The sequence below is a fragment of the Monodelphis domestica genome, chromosome 4 (assembly GCF_027887165.1).
Source record: "Monodelphis domestica isolate mMonDom1 chromosome 4, mMonDom1.pri, whole genome shotgun sequence".
NCBI lineage: Eukaryota > Metazoa > Chordata > Mammalia > Didelphimorphia > Didelphidae > Monodelphis > Monodelphis domestica.
Genome location: NC_077230.1, coordinates 90,976,954 through 91,003,979, shown reverse-complemented (window position 1 = coordinate 91,003,979; position 27,026 = coordinate 90,976,954). Strand labels below are relative to the sequence as shown.

General features: G+C 40.7%; 1 protein-coding gene across 1 annotated transcript; it reads left to right on the top strand.

Annotated features, from left to right (window-relative positions):
* The first annotated feature begins 1,014 nt into the window (after positions 1-1,014).
* MUC13 (mucin 13, cell surface associated) lies at positions 1,015-26,777 on the top strand. The gene is made up of 12 exons (XM_056826088.1): positions 1,015-1,057; positions 1,685-2,281; positions 4,680-4,802; positions 6,117-6,220; positions 7,805-7,863; positions 9,842-9,996; positions 12,453-12,566; positions 14,247-14,367; positions 15,470-15,507; positions 17,618-17,699; positions 21,348-21,570; positions 25,561-26,777. Exons 1-11 carry the CDS (start codon positions 1,015-1,017, stop codon positions 21,568-21,570), a joined length of 1,659 nt encoding a protein of 552 aa, XP_056682066.1. The 3' UTR covers positions 25,561-26,777.
* The last annotated feature ends 249 nt before the right edge of the window (positions 26,778-27,026 follow it).

Below are 27,026 nucleotides of genomic sequence, written 5' to 3'. Positions count from 1 at the left end.
ACTTCCCCCCCAGAACTCCTGATGAAGGGGAACCATTCCATTCAACAATGATGCTTGGCCTAATTTTCAGAGGCAACGAATTAATTGGATAGTCCTACTCTTATTAAAAAAAATTAAATAGATTTAAAAATGGACAAACGTTGTCAGAATTTCTTATAAAAACCTTTTCCATCTGACAAATATTTATTAAGCAACTGTTCTGTTCAAGGCACTGTGCTAGGTGCTAGGGCTACAAAAAAGGAAAAGAAAATGGCCTCTTTACTCCAAGGGTTTCCTACCTAAAGTTTGGAAGTTGGGGGCATTTTTAAGATTTTCCCTGTTCAATAACATAGAAAAGTCCTGACTTCTTTTGACAGTGTACAATCTCAATGGATGGAGGAAAAAAATTTTTTGAAACTGTTTAGCGAATTTTCACCTATAGATCCCTCCTGTTTCCATGTTGTATTTTTTCAACTATAGACATATATGGTATCACCTCTTGTTCTTTGCTGCAGAGGCTGAATGAAGTTTATCTGAAAGACTGATTGGCAAACTTAGTTTGGGCTAAAATCCACCTTTGCCATATCCTCTGCCCAGCATCCAAAATATTTTTCCTTTACACACTTAATCAAGCTCTGGATTGGTCAAAACCAACCAATCATGACAGAGAATCATAAATAGGTCAGCCTTTATGCCTTTTGGAAAAGGAAATATGAGCAAGGGGGCAGGAGAGATAAGAACATTTGGAAATGGGAATGAAAGGTGGCAGAATTAAGGGTTGTAATCAAATTAAGAGGAAGTGGGAGCCATCAGAGCTTTCTGAGAATGAGAGTGAGGTTACTGAAATGAGGCTAGTAAGGGTCCTTAGTGCATAAGAGGAGTAATTAGGTGTTGGCATTTGGGAAGGGGCAATATATACCTCAAGGGCATCAAAGACAGAAACAAAGGTTTCAGGTTCATTTTTTTGATAGCAAAGAATTGGGAACAAAGTAGATACCCACTGCCTGAGGGAATGGTGGGGAAAGCAATGCTATAATGAATGTGGTGGAATATTATTGTGTGGTAAACAATGACGAATGTGAGGAATCTAGAGATTCCAAAACAAAAGAAGCAGAACTAAGAGAATGAAATGTGTGCCTACACTAATGTAAAAAGGGATTTTTTAGTGAAAAGAAGTCAAATTCTCAGTATTTGAAAATCCAATGAAGGTACTGCAGAGCAAATAAGGAAACATACACTATATGTACTTTCCTAGTATCAGAGAGACAAAGGACTATTAGATAAGAGACAAATATAATTACATATTTAAAAATAAAATATTATATCTTTTTTGTCCAATTGTTTTTCTTCTTCAGCAGGGGAGAGTTCAGTGTGTGGAAGGAGTGGGGAGGGCCTCTGAAAGGACTGTGATGTCAAGACAAAAAGTCATGGATGAAATGTATTTTTAACAAAAGGACATTAGAGGATAGGAAATTGTCCATATAAATTAGCCACAGCCACAGCTACCTTCTTGCCATATGATAAAACTTAATATTAGAACTAAGTAGATCCCTCTGCACGAAAATGTTTCTGTCTTGTGAATTCCTGAAGAGCAGAGATTCTTATGTAAATTCAGTTCAAGCTGGGTCAAGTAAAGCCCAATAACCAAAATATTCCTCTTGTGCTCTACTTTTTGAATTCAAATTTGTTATTTCTGTCCCACCAGGTAACAATCAAGCCAAGACAAATGCTACAACACTCGTACAAAACAATGTGGATACCACCCTGACCACAGCACCCAGTCCTCAGACCCAGACCACCAGCCAGACGGCCCCAACACCCACACCCAGCGCTCAGACCCAGACCACCAGCCAGACGACCGCAACACCCACACCCAGCGCTCAGACCCAGACCACCAGCCAGACGACCGCAACACCCACACCCAGCGCTCAGACCCAGACCACCAGCCAGACGACCGCAACACCCACACCCAGCGCTCAGACCCAGACCACCAGCCAGACGACCGCAACACCCACACCCAGCGCTCAGACCCAGACCACCAGCCAGACGACCGCAAAACCCACACCCAGCGCTCAGACCCAGACCACCAGCCAGACGACCGCAACACCCACACCCAGCGCTCAGACCCAGACCACCAGCCAGACGACCGCAACACCCACACCCAGCGCTCAGACCCAGACCACCAGCCAGACGACCGCAACACCCACACCTAGCGCTCAGACCCAGACCATCAGCCAGATGACCGCAACACCCACAACACCTAGCGCTCAGACCCAGACCATCAGCCAGACCCCAGCACCCAGTAAGTATCTTGCTTTGGGACTGGATTACAGGTTAACCTGAAGAGATTAGAATGAAGGTAGAGGCATCCATCCATCTCTCTGCCCTTATTTTTGTGCCCTGACTTCTTCTTTGACCATGGGGCCTTTGTAGCAATGATTTCAGTTTCAGAGAAGGCCAGAATAGGTCAGGCAGACAAACTGCTTATAGTTCTGCCAGGCCTGCAATATGGCCTGACACTTTTACCTTGATGACATTTGGGTTTGGGGGAAAACTGCAATTCCAGGAGTAGAGACAGAACCATTATCTCTAACTCAGAAGCTTTGGACATAACACCATCCAAAGTGCTTCTCTAACTACTGATCCCAAAAGAGAGCTAAGCAGTCTTGACACATAGCCTTATGGCTATGGCTGGCACCTTTATTTTCCTAAATGAATTTCTTTCTATCCTTGCTCCCATTGGCTCCCGTTTTCTATGACAAAGGCTGAGGAGGAAAGAAGGTAAACCTCTAGGCAGTGACTTAGTGTATGACCAATACAATGCTTTTCATCCTTTTGAATTTTGGTGGAATTTCTCATGAGAGCTAGGGCAAAAGAGATACAGTTAGAATCAGCCAATTAAAGGGCCCTTAGGGGTCCATCTAGTCCAATCAATTTATTTCACAGAAGAAGCCAAAGCTCAGAAAAGTCAAGCAACTTGTCTGATATACAGTATCACCTAGTGACAGAGTAAAGGCTAGAGCCTGATTATTTTTAGCTCTTCCCACTCTATGATGATGTAACACTTTGGGATCACTTTGGAAGAATACCACCTCCTCTCTCCCCAATAGATTTAGAGCTGGAAGGAATTTAGATGCCATCAAATCCAAACCTTTCATCTTAAAGTTGAGGAAACTGATTTGTGAAAAGTCTGATGGTTTGCCCAGGGTCCCCCCACAGCTAGCAAGTATCTAAGGCAGAACCTCCACTGAAGCATTTTGGCAGCAAGTCCACTACTCTATCCATTGGGCCACCTCACTGCCTTGACAACCGAAAGGAAAATGATAACTGTTGGAAGGAATATGGCAAAATTGGGACACTAATGCATTGCTGGTAGAGCTGTGAATTGATCCAACCATTCTGGAGGGCAGTTTGGAACTATGCCCAAAGGGCTATAAAAGAATATATACAGGGGCAGCTGGGAAGCTCAGTAGATTGAGAACCAGGCCTAGAGACAGGAGGTCTTAGGTTCAAATCTGACCTCAGCCACTTCCTAGCTGTGTGACCCTGGGCAAGTCACTTGACCCCCATTGCCTAGCCCTTACCACTCTTCTGCCTTGGAGCCAATACATAGTATTGACTCCAAGATGGAAGGTAAGGGTTTAAAAAAAAAAAGAATATATAACTTTTGATCCAGTAATACCACTACTGGGTCTGTATCACATAGAGATAAAAAAAGAGGGGGGATCTACTTGTATAAAAATATTTATAGCTGCTCTTTTTGTGATGGCAAAGAATTGGAATTTGAAGGGATGTCCATCAATTAGGGAGTCAATGACTGAACAAATTGTGGTATATGATGGTGATGGAATACTATCATGCTATAAGAAATGATGAACAGGATATTTTCAGAAGGAGTTGGAAAGACCTACATTAACTGATGCAAAATAAGTGAGCAGAACCAGGAGAACATTGTACATAGTAACAGCAATACTGTGGAATGAGCAGCTGTGAAAAACTTAGCTGAGAGATCCAGACAATTCTGAGGGACTTAAGACAAAGAATCTTATCCACCTCCAGAGAAAGAACTGTTGGAATCAGAATGCCAATGAAAGCATCTGATTTTTCAGTTGCTTATTTGGGTTTATGTTTTGGGGTTTGGGTTTTGTAGGATTACTCACTTACAAAAATGAACAATATGGAAAAAATAAATAAAAATTAAATATAGATAAATGAAATCTGCCTAGAAATACAGGGAAGAACAAGAAGACTTTAGAAGGCCCTTCCATCCAAAAATTCCTGGTGAGGATCAGAAATGGAAACTCTTTTATTCTTTATTACACCCAGGCTCTAACTCCTAATTTCTGAAGCTTATTGAATGGTATTCTAGCCAAAGTCTCTGAGTTAGAGGTAATCATTCTGTCACTAGACTCCTGAGATCTCAATTTCTCCCTCTCCAACCCAAATCTCTTGGCAATGCCTATAACCTGCCTGTGCAAGGTGAAAGTGGCAGTTAAAACCAAGTAGATGGCCAAAAACCATCAACCAAGCCTTGTATGTGTAGGTAGCCTTCCCTTCTGAGAGCTAAGACAACTGGGGCAGGACCTTGGGCCTGGACATTTATAGAGACGGAGGAAAGTACCAGTATTGCAATATCCAAAATTTAACCTTATTGGATGATGCCATAGTTGGTCCTTCACCTCTTGCATTTTCCATCCTAGCTCCTGAAAGTCCTTGTATGAAGAAGAACTGCGGAGGTGATTCCTCTTGTATAGAACTGAACTCTGAAGCTTACTGCCAGTGTTCAGAAGGCTATTACTATAACGAGTCAATGTGTTATGAAGGTAGGTACCCTGTCCAAATCTTATTAAAACACACACACTCACACAGACTCACACACACACTCACACACACACTCACACACACTCACACACACTCACTCACACACACACACGCACACTCACACACACTCACTCACACACACTCACACATACTCACACACACTCACACACTCACACACTCACACACACTCACTCACACACACATTCAGCTCTGATTTGACCAGTGTAGAAAACTCCTGGTATAAAACCCTCCTCTACCAATGTAGATTTTTTCCCCCCAGTTCATCTGTGGCTTATGTATGGTTTTAGTAAATTTTCTAGGACATGGAGAAGTTCAGTGACTTTTGACCACACAGTCTATGTTGGAGGCAGGACTTGAACCCTGGGTCTTCCTTTCTTCAAGAGGGCTTCCCTTTCTCTGCCATACCTATCCATGCTGCTGTTTCCTGGTCGCTTGACCATTGTAGAGAAACCCCATTCACAGAAGTGGTTGTAAGTAGCCCCTTCTGGTACTGATTTATCAAAGAAAGGTAAAAAGTGTCTTCTTTGGACTAAAGAGCCAGGCCAAAGACTAGGACAAAAATCATGATTAAACTTTTGGGGTTATAGAACTCTCTGCAACCAAGTCAAAATGACTAAACTTTACGTGGTATCCATCTGCCCATACAAATTTTTTCCTTTTTTTAAAAAAATTGGCTTCTTAAAATAAGAAGCCAAGGAAAATGTCCTTTGAAACTGAGGCAGAGTCATAGATAATAGACTGTTAGAGCAAGAAGGAAACTTAGAGATGATTAAATTCAGCCTGATAAGGCAACTGAGGCCCAAAGAGAAGAAATGATTCTATCAAGGCTACATAGTTAATTAGTGAGTGTTGGGCTTAGAATTTAAATCTCTTGACTCCTAGTCCAAGGGTCTCTCAGATGTACCATGGTCCAACTCTGCCTTGGCCTAGTCAACTTTCTGTTGAACTAGAGTTTGGACTCCCTTTAGTGTTGTTCAGTCATTTCAGTTATGCCTAACTCTTTGTAACCCCATTTGGGGTTTTCTTGGCAAAGATACTTTGCCAAGTGGTTTGCCATTTCCTCCTCCAGCTCATTTGACAGATGAGGAAACTGAGATAAACAGGGTGAAGTGACATGCCCAGGGTCACACAACCAGTGAAGTGTCTGGGGCCACATTTGAACTCGGGTCATCCTGACTTGAAGAAGTCTATCATGTCCACCTCTATTCTCTACCCTAGGCTAAACATGTGTTTGGGGAAGATTTAAAGCTCTTTATTTGAGTAATATGTCATTCATATATTTGTTTTGTTTTCAGGAAAAACATTCCTTGGGACAATTACAGTGCAAACAGAACTATCAGGCCTAGATGACAAAAAGTCTCAAAACTATCAGAATTTATATTTTTCTGTACAACGTTTCGTAAGTTCTTCTTTAATCTTCACAAATACTCTTAGAGGTCTTTATGTGAATTTTTTCTTGTGATGGTAATAGTAATAGCTTGCCGTTTTATCTGGCCTTTTAAAGACTGTGAAGCACTCTAACATGCATGATATCATTTGATCCTTACAGTAGCCCTGTGAGGCAGATGAAGAAACTGAGGCCCAGGGAGGTTGTGTACTTGCCCACAGTCACACAACTATTAAGCATCCGTGCTTGGATCAGGGATTCTTCAGCTACTGCATCCTACTTCTTTATAGGAAACAAAACCCAGTTGAGAAAATCATTAAAGAATGGAAATCAGAGCTATTAGATGATGTTTTAAAAATTAAATGACTTGATTTCCAAAAGACAGAAGGAAAAAATGGACAAAAGAAAATCCTACCACATGCTTTTAAAAAAAGTTCTAAAAACTCTTGCTTTTTCTTAGTTCCTTTGTAACAGAGAAACTGTGAGTGTGTGTATGCTGTATGTACATATGTATATTATGTGTGTATATATGTATCTGTCTGTCTATCTATCTATCTATCTATCTATCTATCTATCTATCCATCCATCCTTCTATCCATCTCTCTCTCCTTCTATCCATCTATCCATCCATCTATCTATAATCTATCATCTCTCTCTCTTTCTCTCTCTCTATCCATCCGTCCATCCATCTATCCATCTCTCTCTCCTTCTATCTATCTATCTATCTATCTATCTATCTATCTATCTATCTGTCTGTCTGTCTGTCTGTCTGTCTGTCTGTCTGTCTGTCTGTCTGCCTGCCTGCCTGCCTGTCTGTCTGTCTGTCTGTCCGTCCGTCCATCCATCCATCTATCCATCTATCTATTTATCTACATCCTGACTGAAAATAGAGTTCAAATTCTTAACTGTTAAAAAAAGCACAAAGGGCCTTTACCCTCCTCAATTCGTTATGGTTTTATTCTATAAGGATTACTAGTCAAGATAAGAAATGTAGTTGAGTGTTAAGTATGTTTGACCTGGAGGCATTCCAACCCTTACTGTTAATTTGATGTCATGTACTTTTATTTTTTAACCCTTATTTTCTCTTTACATTGTATATATGTATATATATGTAAAAATATCTAATATATAATAATATATGTGCAAAAATATATGCAAAAATGAAATGGAGATTTCTACTATTGAAAAGAAGAAGATAATGATAAATGTGTTCTTTGGTGTCATTTTTAAAAACAATATTTTATTTTCCCCAATTATATGTAAAAACAATTTTTAATGTTGATCTAAAAAAAATTGAGTTTCAACTTCTCTCCCTCCTTCCCATCCTTCCTTTCTCTTTACACCACCTCCCAGACTGTAATAGATTTTGCATGTGCAATCATGTATAACATTTTTCCATGTTAATCAAACAAAAAGGAGGAGGAGGAGGAGGAGGAGGAAAAGGAGAGTATTCTTTTAAAAACAGCTGGATGAATGTCTAGATGCTGACAAATGATGCATATTTAGGCTAATTTTCAAACTCATTTCTGTTGGTACCCAAATTTCACTTTTTCACATGACCATAGACATGATCAAAATTCTTCTTCTCTTTTACAGTTTGAAGCTGCATTTTCCGAAAACAATACATATGGACAAACAATAATTCTTGACCTACAGTAAGTTGGGGAGGGGGTGTTCTGCTTCTGTCCTCATTTTTCCCAGAAGTCTGTGCTACCTAAATTTGCTGTCATTCTTGCCATAAGAGACCATTTTTAGTCTTCCCTTAATGCCACTGCCTGGATGTGGGGATGTGGGAGGAAAAACTTGGTTTTGAAAACTCTTTCTAAAAAGGGACAGGATTTGTTCTGTACACAGCAGGAACAGATTGTTTGATTCATGGCTTCCTGCCCAAACAAACAAAAATAGTTTTTAAATTACTGCTTCTTCCCCCTATCCCATCCTTGAAAACAAGTTTTTGTTTTCAGTCATTTCAGACATGCAGAACTTTTCATGACTCCATCTGGGGTTTTCTTGACAAAGATACCAGTGTAATTTGACATTTCCTTCTCTAGCTCATTTGACAGATAAGGAAACTGAGGCAAAACAGGGCTAAGAAATGTGTCTAGTGTCTGCAGCCACATTTGAACTCAGGAAGATGAGTCTTACTGACTCCAGGGCTGGCATTCTATCCACTGAGATCTTAATTAAATGCTAAATGTTAATAAAGGAATGATCCAGTGAATGGATATTCTTTTGGGGATATGTAGTTATTTGTTAAGGTAGAAATAATGCTTATCATGTAGGGGATAACAAATAAATTGTTTGGACACTCACTTAGAGATGGTATAGTATGGAAGAAAGTAAATGGGCTCTAGAGTCAAAGGATCTGGGTTCAAATTCCACCTTTGACCCATTATGTATGATAATAGTCAAGTCACTTAACCTCACTTAGCTTCTGTAAAACGTTAGGAGGAAGGAGACTAGATAGCCCCTGAAGCCCTTTCTGGCCCTAGATCTTTGATCTTATGACATGATGTCTGGGTTTATAAAAATTAAGTCTGGAGAGAGCCATGGACCATCCACAACAGTAGTTGTAGTACCGAAAGCAGCATCCCAGACAGGGAGATGCCTTAAAGGAAGGTCTACTGGTCTGACCTGTACTTGAACTAGGGTCCCCACTGGAACACCCCCAATAAGTGGACCTCCAACTATCTCTTGAAAGCCTGAATGGAAAGTTCTCCCAAGGCAGTCCATTCTACTTTTTGATAGCAGCTTTAATTATTAGGGAAAATTTCCTACTGTAACTTCCTGGATGTAAGAGTAAACATACATGTTTCTTTGTAAATTAGAGCATCATAGATTTAGAGCCAGAAGGATCCTCAGAGATTACTGAGGTAATTTTAAAATTGAGGAAACTAAATAACCAAGAGGTTTAGTGCCCAAGGTCACATGGCAGAGTCAAGATTTGAACCTGGATCCCCAGATTCCAAATCCAATATTCTTTCTACTCTGCTCTGCTCTATTTCTGGGCAGCTAGATGATACAGTAGATAGAGCGCCAGATCTGGAGTGAGGAAGTTTCAAGTTCAAATCTAGCCTCACATACTTACCTAGCCATGTGACCCTAATCTACTCACTTAACCCTATTTGCCTCAGTTTCTTCATCTCTAAAATGACTTAGAACAGGAATCGGCAAACCATGCCAATATCTTTGTCAAGAAAACCCCAAATGGAGTCACAAAGAGTTGGAAAGGATTGAAACAATTGAACAGCAACATATGCTGTGTTTCTACCCTTTCCTCCAACTGCTCCTTGCAGACCAAGGAAAACAAGTCAAATCCATGGTCTTTGTGACAGATGTCATGCCAACCTCCCCACCCCAACCCTTGCCACTCCAACTCTGAGCCTTTGTTTTTCCAGACGAAATATCCCCAATTTCTTCCCTTCTGCATATGGTGTGAACTTGGGTCCCTTTGCTATTCTGATTGCCTTCCTCTGGCTGCCCTCCAACCTATTGATTTTTAGCAGGAAACTAAACTGAGGAGTTCTAGGTTTGGTGGATTTCGGGGGGGGGGGGGAGTAATAGCTTTTCTATGAAGGTCCACCAGCATAATCTGTGATTGGCTAAATATTTATCCTCCTCTCTTCGTTCCAGGACATTTGGAACAACCAGATCTGTAGTTCGCAGCCGAGGCCAAGCTGCTGTAACAGTCACAAACATATTTGAAAAAAATTCAGAAGTAAATGAGGCTGACGTTACCAAAGCCATTGAGGAACAGCTGAAGATTAATGATACGTTTTTTTATGAGAGTAAGTATGGCGGAATTTCCCTTCACAAATCACCAAAAGATCTGCCGATTTATAGGTGTACTTGAAAGGCATATTTGCATTATAGGCAGAATTAAGTTTTTCAAGGAAAGTCTTAAAAGGAAAAGCCACAAAGAATATCCATGTTTCATTTTAGCCAAATATTACCTTTTCCTCTTATTCTTTGAATCCTCCCACTTGCCCAAAAAGAATCAAAATTACATTCCCCCCCCCCCCCGCCCCTTGTTTCTTTTATACATATCCTCATTGAGCGAGTAAGAAAATGGCCATGGGACAGGGAGAGAAAGACGAAAAGCGATGGCCATACCCAGTCAGACAGAGCTTTCTAATGGAGAAAAATGCCTGTTGAGATTTTTGCCAACTTGCCTTCCCTTCTGTCCTAATCTTAAGCTTGTGGCACAATCCTAGAACATTTCGATTATCTCTAACTTGACCTGTGAAAAATAAAATGGAAAAGACAGTTTGAAAGATCCACTTTGACAAATAAAAATGTGAATTTTGGTGGTTGTCAGCTCTGAAATCTGACACTTCTGACCCCAGCAAAGATACTGGAGTAATTTGCCAATTTCTTCTCCAGATCATTTTACATATGAGGAAACTGAGGCATCAGGGTGAATTGACTTGCTCAGGGTTACACGGTTAGTAAGTGTTTGAGACTGGATTTGAACTCAGAAAGATGTCTTCCTGACTCCAAATCCAGTGCTTTATCCAATGCAGCACCTAACTGCCATGGCTAACTTTAATATAGCACTTATTGTATACCAGGCACAGTACTAAATGCTTTCTATCTATATTATTATAATCATATATTTACATATATAATTTTATCTATATTTGAAATACCTAATTATATGTTAAATATTTAATTATGCATTTATGCTACATTCTTATTGAATATATTATATTACATGTGTGTACATATAACATACACATTTATTTATATGTGTATAATATGTATTGCAAGGATGTGTATATAGATATATTATATTTATATATAAATATATAAAATATCATTTGCTTCTCACAATAACTCTGGGAGGTAAGTGTTAATGTTATTCCCATTTTATAGATAACGGAACTGAAGCCAAAAGGTTAAGTGACTTGCCCACGGTCACCCAGCTAGTAAGTGTCTGAGGCCAGATTTAAACAGTTCTCCCTGACTTCAGATCTGGGGCTCTATCTATGTTAGAGCTAATCTACATTAAAATCATAGCTTCCATATGGATGCTTTTAATTGCTTTTAAATGCAATGACAAACAAGGAATTGTATATTTTTAAGATGAATTTTTATTAAAAATATTGACCCCACCTACAAAGTTCCCCCAATTTTCTTCTCCTTCTCCCAAAGAGCCATCTCTTACAAAATAAACAAACATAAATATAAAATAAAATAAAATAAATGTTTATTTTAATAAATAAAAGAAATAAAAACAAAAATATAAAACCAGTTCAGCCAAACTGACCAATACACTGAAAAATCCTAACAAAAATTCTTTGCAGTTTTCAGTTATCCACATTCATAGTCTCTCAACTCTTGCCTAGAAGATGGGGAATGTGCCTATCTCTTCACGAGGGCCAAGTTTGGTTATTATAATTTCATGGCATCCATTTTCTATTGTGGTGTTGGCGTTCTTTCCCCAAATCGATTGATCAGTAACCATTTATTAGCAACCAGGCAGGTAGGTGATGCCATAATGAATAGTGTTAACCTTTTAATTAGGGAGACCCATTTTCTTGAGCTCAAATCCAGCCTCAGATCCTTCCTAGCTGTGTGACCCTGGGCAAGTCACTGAACCCTGTTTGCCTCAGTTTCCTCATCTATAAAAAATGACTTGGACAAGGAAATGGCAAATCGCCCCAGAATCTTTGCCAAGAAGACCTCAGATGGGGTCACAAAGAGTTGGACACATCTAAGCAACATCAGCATTGTTTTCCTGGTTCCGCTTTCTTCCCTCTACACTAAGTTCCTACAAGTCTTTCCCTGCTTCTGTTTCCATCTTATTAAACATTTCTTAGCACACGGTATTAAAGGGATTTTCTTAATCTGTGGTCTATGTTCCTGGGCAGCAATTTGTTTAGCTATTCTCCAGGGGATGGACACACATATTAACTTTCTCCCACTACAAAAAAGTTTAGCCGTGTATTTTTTTAACCCTTACCATCTGTCTCAGTATCAATGCTAAGGTGGAAGAGTGGCAAAGGCTAAGCAATTGGGGGTGAGTGACTTGCCAGAAGGTCTGGGGCCATATTTGAACCCATGTCCTCCCTACTCAAAGCCTAGTGCTTCCTCCACTGCATTAATTAGCTGCCTCACACTCATGTATTTTTAAAAACATGACAATTTGTCCACACTCCACAAAGGGCTCCTCTAGCAATAAAAGCAAGGAACACCACCAGTCTGCTGAATGAGTACTGATTTGTTCACTTTCCTTCTTTAGCAAAGAATACGTGTGACCTGACTGGTTGCCTCAGTGATTGCACAAATGGTTTACAATGTCCATGCCAACAAGACCTGGCAAGACCAGCATCCAATCCTTCTTCTTTCTGCTCAGGTAAAGTAATAGTAAAAATAGTAAATAAGGAAAGCCATTTTCCTATGGCTAACCTTTTTCCCCTTTCATGTTGGCACCATCGTTTGTACCGATGTTTCTGTCTGATTTTATTTTAGATGTTGAAAGCATGGAGTAGGGGATAGGGCACCGAACTCAGACGCTTACTGGCCCGGTGATCCTGGACAAATCATTTTGCCTCAATTTCCGGGTGTCTCTGAATGGGAGGCAGCTTAGCATCATCATTTTAGTAACTAGTATCAATATGGGATATTAAGGTTTGCAGAACACTTTGCATAGATGATCTCATACAATCTCCTCTAATGTAGGTGCTGCTATTATTCCCATTTTTGAGATAAAGAAATCAAGGCTGAAAAAGATTGAGTGATTTGCCAGAAGATCCTCATTTTCTGCCTTAGTAACAACTCTAAGACAGAAGGGCAAGGGCTAGGCAGAGAAGGTTGAGTGACTTGCCTAGGATCACACAGATAGGAAATGTCTAAGGCTATATATGAACCCACGTTCTCCTCATTCCAGGGTTGGCACTCTCTTCATTGTGCCACCTAGCTGCCCTTAAGGTGGGAGTTTAAATTCAGGTCTTCCTCACTGAATTTAGTACTCTCTAATACATCAAGTGTACAGAGAGCTAGCCTCAGATTCAGGAAAACTTGAGTTCAAATCCCACTTCTGACACATACTGGCTGTGGGACACTGAGCAAGTCTGATCTCAGGATCAGAGGATCCAGGATACTATATAAGAAAAATCCCCCCCAAATTATTATGCATATTTATTACAAAGATTTTTGGTGTTTTAATATGGGAGAAAGAGAAAAATTATTTCTTAATTTAAAAAGGAAAATTTCTTTTAATAAAAACAAAACCCTTACTTTCTCTCTTAGAATCAATGCTAAGTATTAGTTCTAAGGCAGAAGAGTGGTAATGGCTAGGTAATGGGGTTAAATGACTTGCCCAGGGTCACACAACTAGGAGGTGATTGAGAGCAGATTAGAACCCAGGACCTCCCATTTTTAGGTCTGGAGCTCTGTCCCCTTTACTAACTAGTTATCCCCTAAAGGACATTTTAAAAATTAATTTAATTTTTCATTTTTTATTGTCATGCAAAACCGACTTCCATATTGGTTCTTATTGTAAGAGCAAACTCAGACATAACCCAAACCCCAAAACGAAACCCCAAATACGCCGATATGAAAGACATTTTCTAAGACAACAGTTCTTGACTTTTTTCTTTTTGGTCACTGAACCCCTTTGGCTTTTTAGTAAACTTTTGCATTCCTCATCCTTAATAGGCAAGGAAATGGATCGTAGCCATTCACAGTCGTATGTACTTAAGAGAATAAAGCGATGAATGGTTTTCTTCTCTTCCAAGGATGAACCACCAATTTTTGTAACCTCATTTTTTAGAAAGCAATTCAGAGTTTTGGAACATTCCAACAAGTATTCTTTAGGTTAGCACACTTGCTCTAAGAGCTGTCCTCTGGTTAGACCCCAAGATCTGCATTGAGAAGAGCGTGTCCTCACTGGAAGTCGCCTGAAAACACGGGTCCTGACCAAAGAAACGAAAAACCAATTCCAAAAACTACTGTGGAAAAGTGAGACCTGAGGGATGAAAGTGTTATTGCCAATGTGATCTCTAAAATCTTGTTTTTGCACTGCCTTCTCCAGTTTGTTCCTCCACTTGTAATAAAGAAAGCCATCAGCAATGTATTAAGGATCCCAGCGCTCTACTTCCAAAATGCCAGTGCCTGCCAGGCTACATCAGGAAGGGCAACGGCAAATGTCAGGAGTAAGTAGAATGATCTGCCAGTCCTCCAAGGGTGGGCAGGCAAAAAGAAGGGTAAGTGAAGCTGGTATTGGCCAATAGACACAACGGATTATGGAGCCAAGAGATCTCAGAGCTGGGAAGTAGAAGTCTAAGATTCAGGAGTCCTGGGCTCCAGATCCAGCTCTGCCTTAGGATAACTGGGCGACATTGGCCCATAAATCATCTCCTTTGGTCCTCGCCTGCACAAAGGGCACAGGGCTATGGAAACCCAAAGGTTCCTGCAAGCTCCATCATTCCATGATTATTTATGGTTTGCCAACCTGGAAAAAGCCTCAGGCCAACTAGGAGAGGTGAGGCGTTTATTCAGGGTTGAGGAATGGCAATTCGGGACAACAGGATGCCTTATCCAGATAGGGATGCCCAGGGAGGAAGGGGAGAAGGAGATTCTTAGAGGGCAGAGTGATAGGGCACGTATATAGCCTGGGATCACAGAATAGCCAATGGCAAGAAGGAAATGTTGAAGGAATTGAAGGATTATTAAAAAAAAAAAAGATTGTAGAAATGTCCTTGAGATGATCTATGTCTGAAAACAGGGACAGCTGGAAACTGCCAGGGTATTCAGAAGTCTGCTTAGGGGCAGTTAGAAACTATTAGTCAGGAGGTCGCTAGATGGTCCAATGGTTTGAGAACCAAGCTCAGAGACAGGAGGTACTGGGTTCAAATTTGACCTAGACATTTCTTAGCTGGGTGACTTTGATTAAGTTCCTTAACCCCTCTTGACCAGCTCTGACTGGTCTCCTGTTGCTGAATCAAAACATGATGAAATTGTAAGAGTTTTAAAAGAAGGAAGGAAGGAATTGAAGGAAGAAAGAAAGCAAACAAGAAAGAAAGCAAGAAAAGAAAATATTAGAGTAGAATAGGAACCCAGAGTTTCTAAAGGGTTGACGGAATTGATTACGATGAAGCTGAGGGGTTCATCTCATGAAATTTGGGGGCTGTTTGGGTTCCCCCGGGCTCTTTAGCCAGAGGTACAGAGGGCTGGTGGGCTACTCGGAGGGTAGGAGGGAAGGACGGGGGAGAACTTTGACATAACTTGGTTTGACTATTATTTATTCCTGTTTAGGTGCGATTTTGGATATGGTGGGGTAGACTGCAAGGACAGTAAGTATAATAATTAATTTATTATTTACTATGGGAGAATCACAAATAACGCACCCTTTTACAGTCTGACCTCTACAGTCTCCCAGTAGGTGCTTATCAATTAAACACAAGTCAGCAAAAGGAGTTCTGTGCAAGGCACAATGGAGAGCAGGTGATACAAAGAGGAATGATCTTCTGGGGAAGGCACTACTAACCACAGCTAGTTTATCCTGTATACATTTTGGTTACACATAGTTGTTTGTACATCAGCTAGTTTATCAGACTAGAAGTTCCTGGAGAACAGTGACAAAAAACCAAAACAAAACAAAACAGTTTCTTTGTATCCCCAGCTTTAAATACAGTGCCTAGCACATAGTAGGTACTTAACAAAGGCTAGTTGATTGATTGAATAATATGCATTTCCTGCCTTCAAGGACTTATTTTGTTGTTGTTGTTCAGTAATTTCAGTCATGTCTGACTCTTTATGATCCCTCTTGGGGTTTTCTTGGCCAAGATACTGGAGTGGTTTGCCATTTCCTTCTCCAGCTCATTTTACAGATGAGGAAACCGAGGCAAGCAGGGTACTCTGCCAGAAGTGTCTGAGGACAAATTTGAACTCAAGTCTTCCTGACTCCAAGTCCTCTACTCTATATACTGTGCCACCTAGCTGCTTCCAAGGAGCTTATAGTCAAATACAAATAGTTGTGATGAAGACAATATCACAAGAGGCATAAACAGAGTGAGGTTTCTAAGGGGGAAGACAGCTTATTCATTTCATAGCAATCAGACTCATAAAAGAGCAATGAATGATAAGTAGAATTTGTCGAGATGATGGGGAAGAACTTTCTAGGGCCAAACAATGTGAGCAAAGGTGCCAGAGGCAGAGGCAATGGCCAAAGTCATCCTGTAAGGGGTTCTTGGGAGACAAAGTGGCTGGGCATCATTTTGAAAATGATGAGATAACAAAGGCTTTTGAATGGAGAGTAATTGCTTCCATACCATGCTTGAAGAAAACTTTTCTGGTTGCCTCGGATAAGATAGACTGGAGGTGAGTTTCCCCATAATCTCAGCAGCTAGGTGGTACAGTGCATAGAGCCCTGGGCTCAGAGTCAAGAAGATTCATCTTCCTGAGTTCAAATCTGGCCCAGATACTCACTGGCTATGTGATCCTGATTGCCTCAGTTTCCTCATCTGTAAATTGAGCTGGAGAAGGAAATGGCAAACCACTCCAGCATCTCTACCAAGAAAACCCCAAATGGGGTCACCAAGAGTTGGACACACTTGACACAACCAAACAATGAGATCTCCAGAACATTGTTGTGGCCACCTGAGCATTTTATAGCTTAACCAAGACTTCAGGATAAGCCAGGGTGGTTCTTTCCTTGGGGACAGGAAGGATTTTCTCCACAATCTGTTTCCTTCCATCACCACTCACTAGGGCTCTATTAGAAACATGGAGGACTCAACTAGGAACAAGAGAAACAGTCTGGGGTGATGGAAAGAGCATTGGACTTGGAAGCAGAGGAGCTGGGTTAGAGTTCCAGCTTTGCTCCTTTCCTGCTCTGTAACCTGGAATAGCCACAGAGACATTTCTAAAACTCAGAACTGTCATCTATAAAGGGAGGGAGGCAGATCCTTTTCAGGGGCAGTTCGGCAGCTCAGTGGATTGAGAGCCAAACCTAGAGATGAGAAGTGTTGGGTTCCAATTTGATCTCAGACACTTCCTAGCTGTGTGACCTGGGGCAAGTCATTTTCCCTTTCTGTTCTTCTGCCTTGGAACCAATACCCCTTATTGATTCTAAGACAGAGATAAGGGTTTTGTTTTTTCAAGTGACTTAGTTTGAAATCTGTGCTCCCAAGATATCATTGAGAAATTCTGGTATAAAAGCCCCATATTCCAATTCTGTCAAATTACTCACCGAAGCCATTTTGGAATAACTCTCTTCTATGTACTTGGTGTCCGAATTTCCACTGCTCTATGGCTACTACAATTAGTTTTGCTTTCCTGGGATGTGGAAGATAGAGATTTCGTCTTCATAAACATCCATTGTGGCCCAGAGGGGCAGGTTGAAGAGCAGCGAACCTGTGGGTCAAAGGTATTTACTGATGACTTTGCCTTTCTCTCTTTCAGACTATCTGCTGGTCCTCACCGTGGTGTGTTCTGTTGGTGGGGCCATCCTCCTGGGCACAATCATCGCGCTGATTGTAATCAGGTACAAGACTGTTCCTTTTTAGCTCCGTAACAATGAAGGGCTTTGCTTGATTTGTTGTTTTCCTATTATAGATCCAGAAAGGGAGCTCAAAAGCTCATCACTAACCTCCCGCCCTGCCCCTCCATCCCACCTTGGCTCAGAAAGACTAAGTAATGTGCTCTGGGTCACACAGTATGCATGAGAGATGTGATTCGAACACCTGGGACTCCAGAGGCTGTGCTCTTTCCATTGGGTCATGCATTTTCCTCATACCTACTGGACAAAGTGTTTGTTGTTGTTCAGTTGTTTTCCAGTCTTGTCTGACTCTTCATACCCCCATTTAGGATTTAGTTGACAAAGATATTGGTGTGGTTTGTCATTTCCTTCTCCAGCTCATTTGACAGATGAGGGAGGAAACTAAGGCCAACACCGGTAAAGTGACTTGCCCAGGGTCACACAACTGGTAAATGTCTGAGGCTGTGTTTGAATGCTCTTCTTCCCAATTCCAGGCCCAGTGCTCTATCCACTGCACTGCCTGGCTGCCCCACCTGAGTGAAGCAGGTAGTACAATGACTATAGACCCTTGTTTTCAGATGAGGTCAAGTAAGACACAATATGTTAGAACCAGGACTGGAAATTTCGATTCTAAGTGCTGCATTTCTTCCCACTACACTCTAATGTCATGTTATTTATCAGCATTTTCATTTAGTTGACAAGAAAAGTCTGTCCTAGGCTCAAAAGGAGGGGAATGTGTCTATATATCATCTAGCAGAATTTCTAACTCCATTTTTCTTTCCCTTACTCAAGACTGTACAGTGGCTCCCTGTGGTGCCCCAAGGCAAACAGCCTATTCTCTGCCAAAAAGGGGCTCTTTCTGGCTTTCTTAGACTCCTGTGTGTTCTGAAGGTTCAGAACCATGCAGTATATTTGCTTTACAGAATTATCTTTCAGCATAAAATGGCAAAATCCATGGATTTAACATACAGGTCCCCTACTTTAGGAAAGAGAAAAAAATATTCATTCCCTTAAACATATCTTTTTTGGTGGGGACCCTTGTTCGCTTTGGAGGGGGGGAGGAAAACTCTTATTGCTATTCTCACCCTAAAGACTTGCCCAATGCCACAGCTAAGAAGTGTGTGAGGCAAGATTGGAACCCAGGACCTCTCCACCTCTCCTAGTGGCCTCTTGCTCAGTTGCCCTAACTATAGATTGGGAAGCTTGCCTGGGGTACAGAGACTCCTAGTTATGACTCTGGTCCAAGGTCTAGCCTAGCTAAATCTAGAGAGGCTCATCATTCAGCCAACTACAGAATGGTGGATTTTTCAGTCATAGCAACTCTTTTTTGATCTATATTCCTGGAGGCACTGGAGAAATCACAGATGCTTGGAATAGTGAAGTGGAAAGCATCGCTTATGCCACAAGAAATATCTCATTAAATAGCTGCGATCCCATTACCAGATGAAATGGTGGAGTGGTAAAAGACCTGACTCTGAGGGCAAAGGATCCAACATCACATGCCCTCTCTGCTGCCTATTACTTGTAGGCACTGGGCAAGTTACTTCAGCTCACTGACACTCAATTTCCTCATTATACAATGAGGGAAAGGGAAGAGGGAACTAAATGATTTCCTAAGTTCCTTTTAACTCAAAATCCATGATATTATGATGATAGCAGAGTCCAGGAGCCTGCACACTCTATCTCATGTCAAACCTACTTTAATACATCCTGAAAAAAATGGAAGCAATCATTTCAATTTACATTTTTCCATGAGTTTTTTCCTTCCTTCCTTCCTTCCTTCCTTCCTTCCTTCCTTCCTTCCTTCCTTCCTTCCTTCCTTCCTTCCTTCCTTCCTTCCTTCCTTCCTTCCTTCCTTCCTTCCTTCCTTCCTTCCTTCCTTCCTTCCTTCCTTCCTTCCTTCCTTTCTTCCTTCCTTCCTTCCTTCCTTCCTTCCTTCCTTCCTTCCTTCCTTCTTCCTTCCTTCCTTCCTTCCTTCCTTCCTTCCTTCCTTCCTTCCTTCCTTCCTTCCTTCCTTCCTTCCTTCCTTCCTTCCTTCCTTCCTTCCTTCCTTCCTTCCTTCCTTGAAATCATCTACTCTAATCCTCTCATTTGAAAACTAAGGAAACTTGAGTCTCAGAGGAGATAAATGACTTACTCAAGGTCATATAGGCTGTGTCAGAACTGAGATTCATACTGAAGTTGACTTTCCCTCTGAAAAACAAGACACAAACAAATAATTGATTGTGAGGAGTCAGGAATAGGATCTTTAAAAAATTAATTTAATTTTTGTTTAAATATTTTATTCTTCCAATTACATGTAATAATGGTTTTCAACATACATTTCCTGAATTTACAAGGTCAAAATTGTCTGCTTTCTTCCCTTCCCTCCCCACTCTCAGAAATAGTTAACAATTTGATCTGGGTTATACATGTGTTATCATGCAAAATATACTCCCATATTGGTCATTGTTATAAGAGAATACTCGTATACAACCAAAACCTCAAAATTAAACTGTAAATAAATTATTGTGGGAGATAGTATGCAACAGTTCTTTCTCTGGAGGTGGATAGCATTCTTTGTCATAAGTCCTTCAGAATTGAATTGAGTCTTTCTTATTGAACTCATTAAAATATGCATATAAACAGCACCATGGAATAGTGGAAAGACCAGTAGTCTGAGACTGAGGAGACCTGGTTCCAGCCCGGATCTACCACTCATTAGCTTTGGGGGCCAATCATAAACCCCTTTCCTCTCTGGGCTATAAAATGAAGGATCAAAATAATTGATCTCAGAAGTCCCTTCTTTCTCTGATATTCTGTCTCTATACATTACCCTTTCTTAAAAATAAAAAGGTTTGTTGATGATCGTTTTTTAATGGCCATCCATTTCCAATGACTCTACCTATCCCCAATAGAATCTGTCCCTTGTAACAAAGGGGTACAATTAAGGAAAACCACTTGATTCATTGGCTGTGACTGATCATATCTGCCTCATTGTAACCTTTCAGTTTGCAAACTCTCAGGCAACAACCAGCAGTAATATCTCATCATCAGTTTTCCGAGGCCATACTTGCTCTTTGCACTGATATTAATAACACCTAATATTTATATAAATTTTATGGTTTGCAAAGTGTTCTGCATATGTTATTTCATTAGAGTCCCTTGTGAGATAGGCACTCTGATTATTCCTCATTTATAAATGAGGAAACTGAGTTGAAGAGAAGTTAAGCAATTCAGTCACATGTTGTTCAGTTATTTCTGACTCTTCATGATCCCATTTGGGGTTTTCTTAGCAAGAATACTGGAGTGGTTTGCCATTCCCTTCTCCAGCTCATTTTACAGATGAGGAAACTGAGGCAAGTGGGGTGATGTGACTTGCCCAGAGACATATAGCTAGTAAGTAAGTGTCTGAAGCTAGATTTGAACTCTTGAAGGCGAGTCTCCCTGACTCCATATCTATCTATCTATCTATTCATTGCACTGCATAACTTGTCCCACAGTGGCATAGCTAGTAAATATCTAAAGAAGGATTCGGATTCAAGTCTTCTTGACTTCAAGTCCAACACACTCTCCACTGCACTGTTTAGCTGCATTTCAATGTTTTATTTTCTCCTTTACATTGCTTTTATATTCTACTTTCCAAGACCTCTAAGGGTAGATTTCTCATTACAGTTCAAAGAAGAAGAAGAAGAGCAGTGAAGAAGACAGTCTGATTAGTAGCGACTCCGCCAATATGAGGATGGGGACTCTAGGATTCAGCAACCTAGGAGCCTCCAATGGGAGCCTCTTCCCCAAGGTCACTGCTACTCAATATGGCAGCAACCAAAGCAATGGGAGAAGCAATCCTTATGAGGACCACTTTTCCCCAAGATCCGTGCCTGCAAGAGATTATTAGGTAAGAATTTGCTCTTCACTCCAGTTTGGCTTTTCAAGATAAAGTATGTGCTTTAGAGTGGGGGAGAGAAAGGGCGCAGTCCAGTGTATTTAATTTGGTGACTTCTCTGGTCACAGCCTTCTGTTTACTGATGCTTTAGCCTAATGCACAAGCTAATTGATGTTCATATTCTAATTAAAAGATATTACAAGTAGGATACTTAGCTTGAGAGCCAGTCCTGGGAAGACCTGGGTTCAAATCTGGCCTCACAAACTTCCTGGATGTGTGATCCTATCACTTGACTCCATCTGCCTAGCCCTTTCCCTTTTGTCTTAGAGTTGTTGTTACTAAGACAGAAAGTAAGAGCTAGTTTTTTTACTTTTTTAAATTAATTTATTTTTTTTAAAACCCTTACCTTCCGTCTTGGAGTCAATACTGTGTATTGGCTCCAAGGCAGAAGAGAGGTAAGGGCTAGGCAATGGGGGTCAAGTGACTTGCCCAGGGTCACATAGCTGGGAAGTGTCTGAGGCCAGATTTAAACCTAGAACCTCCCGTCTCTAGGCCTGTCTCTCAATACACTCAGCTACCCAGCTGCCCCCAAGGGCTAGTTTTTTAAAAGAAAGATGGGAAGTAACTCTATGAAAGTTTTACATTTATAGAGAGAAGTAACTTTTTTTAACTCAGCATCAAACATATCTCCCATCCCCAACTTCCTTCCTTTTCTTCAGTCTTAGAGAAGAAGGCCTTCTGGCCAATACCAGCCCCTCTATTTGGGCTCTTAATTCCAATCTCTTCCATTAGCTTCAGTGGCTTTACCCTATTGAACATCACTTTTCTGTCCCTACTTTTTGACTTTCCCTTAGCCATGGCCAATAAATAAGGCCAGATCTCCTCTCTCTTTATGTGGTCTGACCATCCCCTCAGGCTCTCTGAAATCTCTCCTTCTCTTCCCAAAGTCCAAATAAGTTAAGATAGAACAAAACAAAACAAATCTGACCTATTTATTTAGTTGCCTCCATCCTCTCATCTGCTACTTGTCTTTATCTATTATTCAACTGAAAGCTGCTTCCTCCCAGGTCACCAGTGAACTCTTTCTTATAGACTAGAAGCCTCATTCTGTCCTCATATTGACTTCTCTGCAGCAGTTGATAGTATTGAACACATTCCCTCTTCTCTGTACTTTCATGACATTGCTTTGTTGTAGTTTTTTTCCATCCCATGAGGGATGGACCTTCTTGGTCTCTTCTGTAGTTTCTTCACTCATATCTCCATGTTCTATACAAAAGTGTTCCCCTCAAGGCCTCTTTTGGTCTTGAGCTCTTTCTTGGTGACCTCATGACTTTAATTGGATTAAATGATCATTTCCAAGCAGATGATTCCAAGATCTATTTATCCAATCCTACTTTGTCTGTCTGCCTGTCTGTCTCTCTGTTGAGTTCTAGTCTCACATCTCTCCAAATGCCTGCCAAACTTGCCTGTTATTCCAATTATCTTTTGATTTTCTACATTAGCATTCCATTCCCCTATGATAAATATGGCATCCTTTTAGGGTGTTATTTCTAGAATATTTTGTAAGGCTTAATGTAACTAAGTAACTTTGGTTTCTTTGGTTGGTGGTTGGTGCAAAGACTTGTATTGCTATAATATTGAACATTTTATCTTGGATTTGAACAGATATTATTGTATCACTTTTTAGATTATGTCTCAGCACTGTTTTTCTCACTTTTTTGTTTACTGGAAGGGCTACTCCATTTCTCTTAAAGAATTCTTGCCCACAGTAAAATACATAATGATTATCTGAATTAAAGTCATCCGTTCTTGTCCATTTAAGTTCACTTTCACCCAAGATGATGATTTTTAATTTCCCATCTTCTCTTTGGCCATCCAGTTTAGCTTGGTTCATAGATCTTACATTCCAGGTTCCTAGACAATATTGATCTTTGTAGTATTAGACTTTGCTTTTGTCTCCAGACCCATATACAACTGAGATTCCTTTCAGTTTTAGCCCAGCCACTTCATTCTTTCTAGAGCTACTTCTAATTGTCCTCTGATCTTCTCCAGTAACTTGATGGATACCTTCTAGTTTGAGGGATTCACCTTCCAGTGTCATATCATTTATCATTTTAATACTGTCCATGGAGTTTTCTTAGCAAAGATACTGGAGTGGTTTGCCATTTCTTTCTCCAATGGATCACCCTTTGTCAGAAATTTCCTTTATAACCTGTCTATCTTAGATAACTCTGCCTGGCATGGCTCAGAGTTTCATTGAGCTATGCTAGCCCCTCCACCATGTCAAAACCATCCAGGAGGGGTTCTGTGTCCCATCAGCTTCTCAAAGTCAATATTTCCAAAACAGAACACATCTTCTTCCCCCCCCCCCCCCCGCCAAATCTACCCCTTTCTCTAACTTCCCTATTTCTTTTTGAAAGCTTTTATTCTTCTAGTTACTCAGGTTCATAAGCTAAGAATTCTCTTCTATTCTTCTCTTCCTCCCCTGTTATTCAATAAGTCGTCTTGTCAATTCCATCTCCTCAACAACTCTCAAATCCATCCTCTTCTCTTTGCTCACACCTCAATTATCCACATCTAGGCTCTCATCATCCCTTGCCTGGACAATTGCAGGAACCTCCTAACTAGATTCCTTACATTCTTTCTTCTTTTCTCCAATCCATCCTCCACACAGCTGTCAAATTGTTAGCCTTAAATCATAGGAACCACCATGTTATCCCTATACACAATGATCTTTGATTCCATCAATGATGCCATTATCCTTAAGATAAAATGTGAATTCTTTTCTTTACTGTCCCTCACACTCTTTGCTCCAGCCAAAACCGGCTCCATGCTATTCCCCATAAATAATATTCTCTCTCTCCACTGTGACTTTGCACAGGCAATCTTCCATGACTGTAACACTCCCTCATCTTCTCCGTTTCTTGGATTACTAGCTCTCTTTAAAGCTCAGCTCAGAGTCCTTCAAGGGCTCTCCTGATTTCCCCAATTATTATTGTCTTCTCCAAATATTACTCTAATTGAAGTACAATACTCCAAATATTCTCCAAATATATCGCCAAATGTGAGATATATATTACTATGTATGTGCATATGCATGAACATATGGATATATTTTGCATGTGTCTATTCATTCACATATATATAGACTCACCTATATATCCTTTATTGACTTGACTGGGAATAAGTTGTATAGAATGGAAATGTATTGTAATAGAATATAAAGTACCTTGAGGACAGAGGCTGTCTGCCATCTAAATTTGTTTGGCATCCAATGTTTGGCACATAGCGGGTCCTTAATAAATGCTTATTGACTGATTCTTAGAAGGATTCATAGGAGAAGATGTCATTCAGAATCCCTTTACACTAATGAACACAGGTATGAGACTTCCAGACTCCTGACTTCAGGGCACCTCTCGTCACAAATAAATAACTAGGATACACAGGCAGCATCGGAAACTCCCACCGAACATAAGTAATTTAGGGTCCTCTCAGACAAAAGGACTTAAAGTCACCAAAAGAAAACCAGGTGGAAAAATACTGTCAGTCTCGTACAGAGAAGCTCAGGAGGAAATGGGGGCCAGCTGGAACTTGTGACAGGAGGAACATGACATCTCTTAGCTCAGGGAGACAATCGTAAGAGTTTAGAGAAGTCAACCTCTACTAAGCAGAAATTTGAGCAAAAATCAAAGCATGGGAAGTTGCCCCATACTCAGAGGGTGAATTGAGTTATTTGAACAATAAATACCTTGGTTCTCCTCGTGGAAACAGCAAGTAGCCCAGCTAGCCTTTCTTACTGGAGACTTTAGATGATCATTCAATAAAAAGACATTTATTCCTTCAGTCACCCAGCAGTACCTACTGCCATCCTGCTTCTTCCAGAATATTCCAGGTTGAAGAGGACAGGTTGTCTTCCCTGACTTGTGGCATAGAACTCTACACACTTAATCAACACCAGATTGACTTATATCTGCTTTCCTCCTTTCCCTCAATTTTATTCAGGCTAATAAAAACCAGAAGCCGACCACCACTCAGCAGTGAACTGTGGCCCAGATTTTGAGTTCTAGAACTGACTTTCCAACTGACATCCAGTAGAAGAAGAGACTCCACATGAAGAGGCTGGACGTGGAGCTTGTCTTCTCTGAGATGTCTAACAACTGGTTGAAATTGACTATTGTCTATTTACTAAAAAGGCAGATGCCATTCAGAGTGTCATAAGGCTATCGTTGTGGCTATTTTTGAACCAGTATAAAGTAGGGACTCAGTCAGAGCCTATTAAGGTATCCCTCATGCGGACACTCCAGAAATGAGAGTCTGCTGCCTACCATCATTCCCTTCCCACTTGGGACACATGGCGAGGCTCTCTTTGGTGAGAGGGAAGCTCTTGGGAGTCTTAGACTTCACAGAGCCTTCAGTCTTGTCTCAGGAGAGTTGTACAGCCATGGGAGGCCAGGAGAAGGCATAGCACCTACCACCCAGCGTTGTTAGGAGGGGATATTTGTAAAGCACTATCATTATTCCAATTAGGTCTTGGCACTCTAAAATCATAGTTGTTCAGCTGAGTGCCTGGGGGTGGATTTGGGCACTGGACCATCCTAAGATCAACTCCAGGCAGTGGAACCCCTTCACCTCAGCCCATCTCCTCTCAATCCCTTTAAGCTAATTTAAATATATGGGACTTAACTGGAGCCTTGACACGAATAGAGATAGTCAAACTCAACAAAATCTTTATTTAAAGTTTTTATTTTGTTATTTTTGATTAGACCTTGTTCTGATCATACTGTTTTTGTTTTGTATTATGTTGAGCAGACTTGTTCTGGGCTCCCAGCCTGGGGTATACATGCTCCCACGGGGCGTAGAAGTTTGCCAAGTAGAATCTAGGCCACGTGATAAGTTATAATCCTACAGAATTTAATCTTTTTTATTTTATTTATCCATATGTGCTTGGTGGATTCTAGAATTGATTTCCTTTCGTATTGAATAAGGCATTTGGGAAAGTTTTTTCTTATGTATACATATGTGTGTGTGTGTGTGTGTGTGTGTGTGTGTGTGTATGTGTGTGTTAAACTCTAAGCTTTATTTCCTTTCATATTGAAAAGAGGATCCAGAAAGACTTACTGAAAAATCAAGGTGTAAGGGGACCAAAAATAAATGGACAACTCCTTTTCTAGGCTGTTATCTGGGCCCCGGAATATAATAAAATATCTTTATACAGAGCATTGGTTGCTACCACTGTGGCTTTCTGTGCTGCATTTGTACCTGAGTAAAGGACCACCAAACCCATCCACCCTGGGTGAGCGTTGAGACAAATTCAGTTGATATCTGGAAATGGGACTTCACCCTATGGTGAGAGATAGGGAGGCAGGGAGAAAGAGAGCCCAGAACACTGACTACCCTAATTTGTGAACCCAGGACTAGGGAGGAGAAAGCTAAGGGGGAAAGAAGAAGGCAGTAGGTCCATGAACATT